Below are 10,891 nucleotides of genomic sequence, written 5' to 3'. Positions count from 1 at the left end.
TGAAGTGCCGCACCACAGTACAATGCCAGTGCTTAATTATGTTTACTGGCAATAGAGGTGCAGGTTAGGCGAAATTTTTTTCTTTGGTCTTTTAGCTTAACACAGAAGGGGCTAAGTTGCTAGGGAGTTTCCCGAATTTGTTAAAATAACGCCTGAACATTTCGCACACCGTTGCACTCGTCTGGAAATGATTTTCAACGGTCTCTATGCAGGCTTTGGTTGCTGCTCATATGCAACCCCTCTTCTGGGCATATGAGCAAAACATGTCCATGTTTTTCGTTCGTTCATTCTTTTTCACGATTCTTACCGTGTAGTGCTGGTGTTCGTACTGGCTTTGCATTAATCTTCCTCCAGGGCAGCGCGCCAAACATTTAGTACTGGCGTTGCAGAATGGCAATTGGAGCGGAGTAAAGCGCCGGTGAGCCGCCGGCTTACTCTGGCTGCTGGGCACGAATAGCTTAAAATGATAAAGTATTGCAGCTAAGTAATGGTAGTGGCCTCAAAGTAAACCGCTTGAACTCCCACTTGGACGATGTCTTTCTCCGTATCAGCTTATTATTATGTGTTGATTGCAAGAAGAAACGATAAGGAAAAGCCTTAGCCACCGTGGATGCAGCTCTCGACCACGCGCAGGTGCTGTGCTTCTGAGTTGCTGCTGCGTCGGAAACTGTAATCATCCGGGCGCTTTACGCGCTCAGTGCGAAAGTGCTCTTCACCGCAAGGTAAGGTTCACCTGGCGATGCTGGCGCACTGTAGCAGACGACGCGGCAAAAGCCACGCCTATGGATTCCACTGCGCCTGTGCGCTAGTTACCCAGGCGACCGAGAGAGGCGCTGCGCGGAGCGCCGGCCGCCCGGAGCCGTGTTCAAACTAGAAGTGGACGACCGTGTACAAGATGTGTTTAGGTCATGTCAGGCAAGCAAAAAACTGCGATATTATCACTGTTTGTCCAGTTTTCGTCATTTCAACTCTTAAACAAGCCTGCGTAAGAGTTGAATTGAAACGAAGAAAGTAATAACCATGTTGGAGGTTAATTGTCATAGCATTTAGGCTGTCATCCCGAAAAACATTTCCGGCTTCTTTGTCACAAAATTCCCTGACTGGTTGAGAGGGTTGTGATATCATCAGCACACCTGAATTTAAAAATCTAAGGACTCAAAATTTAAAAGTTGGCCCACCCCCCAAAAAATGGATTAAGGTAGATTAATGCAGATTAATGGGTCAGATTAGTATAACTCCATAAGATAGTTACTGGAACATTGCATGCCATATCAGGCAATGGAACCGGTTCCAGTCGGAATGTTGACTGGAAAATCCTAACAGACACCATAGCAAGCAACTGAAATGCTACTGCATTTTCTTCTTTAAGAATGCGGTTGAGAGCATTGTCTTTGTCCGTGTGATACACACTTAAAAACCAGATCAAAAGCTTCAAGAGGGGATGTCGTGAACCCACTTTATCACGAACTGCCACCATTCATCAACTGTCTGGCTTCTTTGCATTCCTTTCCAAGCTCAAAACTCAGAAAGCAATCAACTCTATGTCACTGCTTTCTTACTCAGCTTTGGTGCAGTCAAGGTAGTGACCAGAGTGAGACAAAATTATAAATGGGGTTTAACGGTTAACGTGGTGGGGGTTTAAATGATGCGGGGTTTAACGTCCCAAAGCGACACATGACCTATGAGGAACACTGTAGTGTAGGGCTCCAGATTAATTCTGACCACCTGAGGTTCCGACATCGCACAGCACACGGGCACCTGGGACAGCACGCAGTGTGCCACAGTGAGCCAGTTAGCCTGTCTTTCCTTTCTTTACAATTACCACCACATATTTGGGCTTTTCAGCTGAAGGTGACTGAAGTCATAAAGGTGAAAGCCACTCTGCCGGCCTAAACATTAAGAGAAGCTACCATAATTTGACTAGACTCACCGTGCGTGGCTGCGGCGACTGTGCTGTGGGAGGCTATGCAGTCCTTCTGCCGGTAGGCATCAGTTGCCTTCTTGACAGCTGTTTTCTGCAGTTCATTCTCCAGCATCAGCATCTCCTTCTTCATCTCTTCAATGTCCTGCTCCAGCAGCTTCTCCTTCTGAAAAGTGAATGTTGCACTGTATTAGCATGCCTTATAGGCAACCAAAGCACAATATCAATGTTGCAAAATCTGAAAAAAGGAACCTAAAATATAACCTTGGGTCTGATTTCCACAGGCGAGTTCTAAATTTTGAGGAATTAGCCATTCAGGTTTTCCTATCTCGCGCCAAAATTTCTTGAAAAAAGAAAAGGTCTGCCAATGTGGTTACGCACTGCATAATGCACGTGTCAGCAACCACTAGTTTTACTACGTCAAAGCAAACATTGACATACTTACTATTTCAGGATCATGACTTAAGGTCCCTAATTTTCTAGGGTGCAAAACTGATTACAAGATAGCATTTGACTCAGAACCTCGGCAGTCATGCAGGCATTGCGGAATCGGGGTGTAGAAGAGTTTTATGAGAACATACTGGAAGATATCTATAACGACTGCACAGCTGCCATAGTACTAAAGTCAGATTCTAATAAGGAAGAGTGTCAGGCAGGGAGACATGATCTCACCAATGCTATTCACCGCCTGTCTACAGGAGGTGTTGAGAGGCCTAGATTGGGAACAGTTGGGGATAAGAGTTAATGGAGAATACCTTAGTAATCTGCGATTCGCTGATGACATTGCCTTGCTAAGTCACGCAGGACATGAGCTACAAAGCATGCTCAATGAGTTAGACAGGCAGAGCTGAATGTTAGGTCTTAAAATTAACATGCAGAAAATCAAAGTTATGTTCAACAGTCTTGCAAGAGAACAGCGGTTCACAATTGGTAGCGCGGTGCTGGAAGTGGTAAGGGAATACATACATGCACTTAGGGCAGGTAGCGACCACTGACACGGATCATGAGAGGGAAATAACTAGGATAAGAATGGGGTGGACTGCACATGGTAGGTTCTCTCAGATCATGAATGGCAGTTTATCAATATCACTCCAGAGAAAAGTGCACAACAGCTGCATCTTACCAGTACTCGCCTACAGGGCAGAAAAGTGGAGGCTACCGAAAAGGTTTCTACTTAAGTTAAGGGCAACGCAGAGAGCTATAGAAAGAAATATGATAGGTGTAATGGGTGAGGGAACAAACGCGGGTTAATGACATCTTAGTCGAAATCAAGAGGAAGAAATGGGCTTGGGCAAGAAATGTAATGCGAAGGCAAGATATCCTTAAGGGTAACGGAATGAATTCCAAGAGAAGGCAAGCGTAGCAGAGGGTGGCAGATAGTTAGGTGGCCGGATAAGATTAAGAAGTTTACGGGTATACGGTAGCCGCAACTAGCACAGGACAGGGTTAATTGGAGAGACATGGGAGAGGCCTCTGCCCTGCAGTGGGCGTAGTCAGGCTGATGATGATAATGATGAATTCATGACAAAAAATCTAATATGTGGAAAACAAAACTCATGAAAAATAAATATATAACTTTATTTTTGAAATATCCTACACAAACTCCAAGTGTCATCGTCATCATCATCATCACTAGCTTGATTACGCCTCTCCCATGTCTCTCTCCAATTAACCCTGTCCTTTGCCAGTTGCGGCCACCGTATCCTCACAAACTTCTTAATCTCACCGCCCATCTAACTTTCTGCCGCCCCATGCTATGCTTGCCTAAACTCCAAATGTGCCTTCATCAAAACTGAATATGGTTGCTGCTAGTTGGTGCTGGTGGCTGCAGTTGGTTGTTGCTTCAGTTGAAAATGATTATTAGACACAATGCCTCCCAAACAACTTAATTATAACCTTTCTGAAGGTGCCCTGGTGCACGATCCCACATCTGCTGTTGTGACATTGCCTGCAAGCGGGATGCAGCCTCATGAAAGTCTTCCTCCACCTTCTGCTCGCTTTCAAATGACTTGTATACCACAACGGAAGGAAGCCTCCAAAATGGAAGCTGAGCATTATTCGAAAGCAGAAACATAACAGTGTCAGCTCGAAACCAGAGCCATAGCACTTGAAGCGCTAGCTTGCTTGAGAGTGGATGGAGGAGTAAGCATGTCAAAGGCATCCGCAGAACTTCACTCCTTACCAGATTCTAACTTTCAAGAGAGTTCTGATAATTAAATTAATAACCTTAGAAGTGAAATGGCTTTGCCTGTATAGTTGTGTTTTGTTGGTTGGTTGGTTGGTTTATGGGGTTTAACGTCCCAAAGCGACTAAGGCTATGAGAGACGCCGTAGTGGAGGGCTCCGGAAATTTCGACCACCTGGGGTTCTTTAACGTGCACTGACATCGCACAGTACACGGGCCTCTGGAATTTCTCCTCCAAAGAAATTCCAGCCGCCGCGGCCGGAATCGAACCCGCGTCTTTTGGGTTAGCAGCCGAGCGCCATAGCCACTGAGCCACCCCGGCGGCAGTTGTGTTTTGTGGTGAATTTAAAAAAGTAAGGGCACCCAATTTTGGCTACCAGTTTTCTTCTCTGTAATGATGCACAAGACATTATAATACATGGATTGCCACATTGTATTCGCATATGACCACTAAATAATTTACAATTGAATTTCTTCTGAGGTTGAGGTTGTTGCTGGCTACAGGTGAGATTAGCCTTGCATTAGATCTGCCGCCGATTGCTCCACTGTAGCAACAAATTCGGTTTCACCGGCCACACATGAGTGATGTCAAAGAAGGCTTTAGGTCACGTGAGGCATGAAAAAATTGCAATATAATCGCTGATACATCCTTTGTTGTCAATTCGACTCACGAAGTAGGCCACCTCGAGTGTTGTGGTGAATTAAAATTACATATCAGCGATTATATTGTCGCGAGTGGAAGAAAAAGACGAGGAGTGTTTGCCGCGCGCTGACGACGACGACGTTGCTGCTGGTGGACCTCCCTGTTTTTCTGTGCTCCCCGTCTTCACCCGTTCTCGCCGCCGGCCTGTACGCCAAGCCGTGACATTTGGTGGAGGTGCGGGGTAAACACTCCTCGTTTATAAGACCGCATTTATAACCCCAGATGGCCTCTACGAGTTTAAGGTGATGCCGTTTGGCCTGTGTACAGCGCCCGCGACATTTCAACGAGTCATGGATACTGTGCTAGCTGGTCTGAAGTGGCAGACATGTCTCGTGTATCTGGATGACGTTGTCATCTTCTCAAGCACTTTCAGAGACCATCTGGTGAGTCTTGAAGCAGTTCTTCAAGCTCTTCTGAACGCCGGACTTACGCTCAAGCCTTCGAAGTGCCGCTTCGCATACAGTGAACTGAAGTTCTTTGGTCATATCGTCAGCCAAGTGGGTGTGAAGCCAGATCCCGAGAAAACGGCTGCCGTTGCATCCTTCCCTCCACCGTCGGACAAGAAGACCGTCAGAAGCTTTCTCGGTCTTTGCGCATACTTCAGGCGTTTCGTTCGAAACTTTGCCCAGATCGCGGCGCCACTTTACCGCCTTACGAAGGATAGCGTTGCCTTTGAGTGGAACGAGGAGCAACAATCAGCATTCCGCCAATTAAAACACGCCCTTGCAACATCCCCCATACTAGGCCATTTTGATCAAGACGCCGACACTGAACTCCACACGGACGCCAGCAACAAAGGACTCGGAGCAGTGCTTGTGCAATTCCAGGATGGCGCTGAGAGGGTTATTGCGTATGCCAGCCGAGCTCTTTCGCAGGCGGAGGGCAATTACTCGACAACTGAAAAAGAGTGCCTCGCTGTCATCTGGGCCATCACCAAATTCCGGCCCTATCTGTACGGTCGCCCTTTTCGTGTCGTCACCGACCACCATTCGCTGTGCTGGCTCGCCAATATTAAGGATCCCGCAGGCCGCCTTGCTCGGTGGAGCCTTCGGCTACAGGAGTACGACGTCACCATCACCTACAAGTCCGGCCACAAACATCATGATGCTGACTGCTTGTCTCGAGCCCCTGTGGAGCCGGCACCGGGAGGCGAAAATGACGAAGAGGACGGCTTTCTTGGGGCATTGGACACGGCAGATATGGCTGCTCGGCAACGCAGTGATCCTCAGATTGGTCAGCTGATGGCGCACTTGGAAGGCCACGAAGCTGCGGTGCCTCGCGTTTTCCAGCGCATGCTGCCGACGTTCAAGATAATGCACGGCGTATTGTACAAGCAGAACTTCGACAGCAGCCCGAGGTCGTGGCTCCTTGTTGTGCCGGAGGACCTGCGCTCCGAGGTCGCCCAAGCTTGCCACGACGATCCTACAGCTGGTCACCTTGGCTACAGCCAGACGCTTTCACGTATCCGAGAACGGTACTACTGGCCGACACTTCCTAAGTACGTGCGTCATTACGTAAGAACTTGTCGAGAGTGTCAAAGGCGCAAAACACCACCCATACGACCAGCTGGTCTTCTCCAACCACTCGAACCACCGCTTGTTCCGTTCCACACTGTCGGAATGGATTTTCTTGGTCCATTTCCGACGTCGCAGTCGGGCAACAGGTACATTATTATAGCGACGACTACCTAACGCGATACGCGGAGTCCCGAGCACTTCCGTCTGCGACAGCTGTTGAGGCAGCCAAATTTTTTACTGAGTGCATTGTGCTCCGTCACGGAGCCCCTGCCGTTTTGATCACTGACCGGGGTGCCGCGTTTCTGGCCAAGCTCACACAGGAGATCCTCCGTCTCAGCTGCACCAGCCACCGCCGAACTACTGCGTACCATCCGCAAACGAATGGGCTGACGGAGCGGCTGAACAAGACCATGGCCGACATGATCGCCATGTACGTGGATGTCGCCCATCGCAGTTGGGACTCGGTACTGCCCTACGTTACATTCGCTTATAATACCGCTGTCCAGGAGACGACCGGTATGACCCCTTTCCAGCTGGTCCACGGCAGACAGGTCACCACGATGCTTGACGCTATGCTACTGCACGAGCCGCCTGTCGACGTAGACGATGGTGCCCGAATAGCATGCGAGCGCGCGGAAGAAGCTCGGCAACTCGCGAGACTCCGCATCCAACACCAACAGCATGCCGACGCTTGTCGGTACGATCTCCGTCGACGCGACATACATTTTTACCCTGGAGACAAGGTCTGGGTGTGGACGCCGGTACGCCGTCGAGGTCTCTCCGACAAACTCATAAAGCGGTACTTTGGCCCGTATACAGTTCTTCGCCGCATCGGTGAACTTAACTACGAGGTGCTGCCCGAAGGAACACGACCGTCATCACGTCGTTCACCCCGCCCTGAAATTGTGCACGTAGTGCGGCTTAAGCCGTATTACACGCGATGATCGTCTGCCCCGAACTGATTTTCCCACCTCCTTCTACACTGGCCAGCAGGAGTTTTTGTGCGCGTGTGCGGTTTTCCGCCCTGTGCCTTTGTTTTCGTGTTAGCATCGGGACGATGCTTCTTTATAGGGGGAGGTAGTGTCGCGAGTGGAAGAAAAAGACAAGGAGTGTTTGCCGCGCGCCGCCGCCGACGACGTTGCTGCTGGTGGACCTCCCTGTTTTTCTGTGCTCCCCGTCTTCACCCGTTCTCGCCGCCGGCCTGTACGCCAAGCCGTGACAATATTGCATTTTTTTCATGACTCACGTGACCTAAAGACACCTTTGACATCACAGCCGTCGTTTGGCTGTTGAGACCGAAATCAAGAAATTCAATTATAAGTTATTTAGCGATCGTAGTGGAATACCACAAGGTGATTTATGTATACTAATGTCTAATGCTTCATTTCAAAGAACAAAACAAGCAAGCAAAAATTTTGTGTCTATGTTCCTTTGACCCTCTAATGGACATTTTTTTTTTTAAATGGTACCGAAGCAGTCATTTAGCACAGTTGCCGCCATATGTCAGCAAACTAAAAAAAAAAATGCTGTGGAAGAGTCCTACTCGCCTTACACCAGACACAGAGTGCCAGAAAACACATCACAAGCTGGACACGTTATGAGCCAGAAATGATAGTCAGCTTATGACAAGCCTGGCTCGTCCAAGTCAGCTAGGGGGTCAACCAAGGGGGCTTTTCTCAGAATGCAACTGAAATCTTAGTACTACCCATTATTTTCCATTTCCCATTCCACATTTTCCCAAAACAGCTCAGAGATTCACTCAGAAAGTTTGGGGCTACAGAGTTTCAGGATGAGCACCTCAGTTTTCTTTAAAACCTCACTGAGGCACACCCCTCCAGTAAAACAAAAATTTTACACTATTCTAGCCCCTCTTGATGAGAATGACATTTCCTGAGTAATCTGTGGCTGGAAGTAGCTTTCGATAACTTACATTTTTCACATCAGAATGACAGAGTGCCAAATACAACATAACCAGTAACAAGGCTGCTATGTGTCTTTGTTATCGCTCCTAATTTTGTCCACAGAGAGTGTCACTCTCCACTGCAGCCTGGCTGGCTGGCTACCCCGAGGGAATGACGCTTGAACATCAACTACACTTCTCATCGCCAATTAAGTCTTCAAAAGCACGGCTATGCAGTCCCAGAACGTTTCCAATCGTGTGGCATACCTTCCTGTTAGCGCGTGTACACACCGATTGTCACAAGGTTATCGAACATGACTCTGGATTTCTTTGCACCCCGAATGATCTCTTGAAATTTATTAGTGCACCGTGTAATCAGCATAGTCACAGTTATGCTGTATATATCTATTTCAGGCTGTGTGCAAAGGCAGGCAATCATTTTAAATCTTTCTTTGTTAATATTGCACTTCATAAACATTTGACTGCGGGTGTACACCATGTAACGTGAATTACTGCATAAGGCAGCAATTCATATGTTCTTCTCATTAGCATTCCTGCTTTCATTCTTTTTGTTCTCCAAATGAAAAGAAAGGAAATATAAAAAGAATAAAGGGATAACTTACCAGAGTTCTGTCCAGCCCCTCTGAAAGTGTGCTTGACATGGTGGTGGCCATGCTGCGGCCATCAGCGTTATCAGAGTTGTCACCTTCGGGAAAGTGAGAAATTATGTCAGAAAAAAGCTGGCTTAGGGTGAACACAGAAACATGGCAAAGGGCAACGCGTTTACGTACCATCAGTTATGGAGCTGTCATGCTTCTTCCAAACGTTGTATTTACCTGAAAATAGAAAAAGCAACAACTACTGTGACACATCTTTAATTAGAAAAAGAAAGAGAAATTAAACAAGTGCAAATGCAAATCCTTATGAAGAAGCATTATTATAGATGGTTGCCCTCAATGGCCATTGGTCTTTATGGACATGACTTTTCTTATGCTGCACTGTCACAAGCGAATGTACCAGTGCCACGGCAATGAAAGCATTTTAGCCCTTAAAGTGCTTTATTAAACAATGTAACAAGGATGCTGAAATCCAACCTTCGTTTACGAAGACCTGCTAGTTGCCAGCACAAGTTATTCATAAACCGAAAATGATAAACAAGAAATATACGAAAGTGTGTTCCCATCAATGTTCACTGCAAATGACTGGCGCAGCACAGACTTACAGACAGTGCTAAGGAATGCAGAACGGTCGCCAGACAAGGCAACCTCACTAGGTAATTAAGAATAACTAACTGACCAATACGCATAATAAAATATACTATAGTGTGAACAGAAAGATCTTGTTTCATATTTACAGTCAAGCACAACACACCCACAACTAAAAAGAAAATTTTTTTTGTTCTGAAAGACTGATAATAAACGCGCAGTTTTAGCACTACACTTGAGTACGTAACCGTTGTCAAAAGCACCATACTTTTTATTAAAAAAGTAGCTTGTCTTTTCTTGCCATTATGCCTAAGGGCCCTAGATTTCCACAAGTAGGCGAAAAGTAGCAGATTTTAGCACTGTTCGCAGAATTGTGCATTAAAGCCACGTTCTCTTCTTTTTTTAATATTAATGTGTTTGTTGACATCAGCAGGAGTAATAGAATGATGAGAATTTGACTAATCTAATCGTCCAAATTCTCTTGAAAGGTAGAGCTTGGTAACAAAACTCCTGCCGGTGCTTTGACATGCTTGTTCTCCTAACCACATAAGCAAGTTAGGGTGTGAATTGTTGCAGCTCTAGCAGCAATCTGCTCACATGTTTGTATGGGAAGACTTACGATACTCATCATCATCAGCCTGACTACGCCCACTGCAGGGCAAAGGCCTCTCCCATGTCTCTCCAATTAACCCTGTCCTTCACCTGTTGCGGCCACCGTATTCTTGCAAATTTCTTAATTTCATCCGCCCACCTAACTTTCTGCCACCCCCTGCTACGCTTGCCTTCTCTAGGTATCCACTCCGTTACCCTTAAGGACCAGCGGTTATCTTGCCTTCGCATTACATGCCCTGCCCAAGCCCACTTCTTCCTCTTGATTTCAACTAGGATGTCATTAATCCGCGTTTGTTTTCTCACCCACTCTGCCCGCTTCCGATCTCTTAACGTCACACCTATCATTTTTCTTTCCATAGCTCGCTGCGTTGACCTTAACTTAAGCTGAACCCTCTTTGTTAGTCTCCACGTTTCGGCCCCATAGGTGAGTACCGGTACCGTATTCGCACCAATATAACGTGACTTTCTTCCTTAATTAGTCTGCGTCAAAAAGCACCTTTCACTATACAGTCTAGCCCGTTTATAACGAAGCCACTTATAGCGAAATAGCGGTTATAACGAAGGGATTTCAATTTCCCATTCCCATTTTTGCATATTCAATACATTTTGGGTCCGGTTTTAACGAAGTAAATAAGAGCGCGTCAGCGGATATAACGAATAGATTTAATACCAACCGAAAAATAATCTGCCAATCAACACATTTTTGCGTCCTTGAGGCGATTTTTTCGGCGAAAATAAGAGCAAAATTCGGCTGACGGCGTCCTTTCGTGGCGTCGTCTGCTCTCCTGCGGAGCGAAAGGTTGCTTCACTGCATCGCATGGCACGCCGGTCTCGTGTTGCGCCGTCCTT

General features: G+C 46.9%; 1 protein-coding gene across 1 annotated transcript in view; it reads right to left on the bottom strand.

The window, feature by feature from the left end:
* LOC149343307 (uncharacterized) overlaps positions 1-10,891 on the bottom strand; it is a 46,463-nt gene that overhangs the window by 2,385 nt on the left and 33,187 nt on the right. Inside the window, exons 9-11 of the mRNA XM_089545825.1 lie at positions 9,017-9,061; positions 8,849-8,931; positions 1,931-2,087 (exon numbers count right to left, since the gene is read on the bottom strand). Coding sequence (XP_089401951.1) covers positions 1,931-2,087; positions 8,849-8,931; positions 9,017-9,061 — 285 coding nt within the window. The remainder of the gene's footprint in view (positions 1-1,930; positions 2,088-8,848; positions 8,932-9,016; positions 9,062-10,891) is intronic.

The sequence above is a fragment of the Amblyomma mixtum genome, chromosome 5, assembly GCF_055824585.1.
Source record: "Amblyomma mixtum isolate Tamu chromosome 5, ASM5582458v1, whole genome shotgun sequence".
Taxonomy (NCBI): Eukaryota; Metazoa; Arthropoda; class Arachnida; order Ixodida; family Ixodidae; genus Amblyomma; species Amblyomma mixtum.
This window is presented reverse-complemented; position numbering and strand designations above follow the sequence as displayed.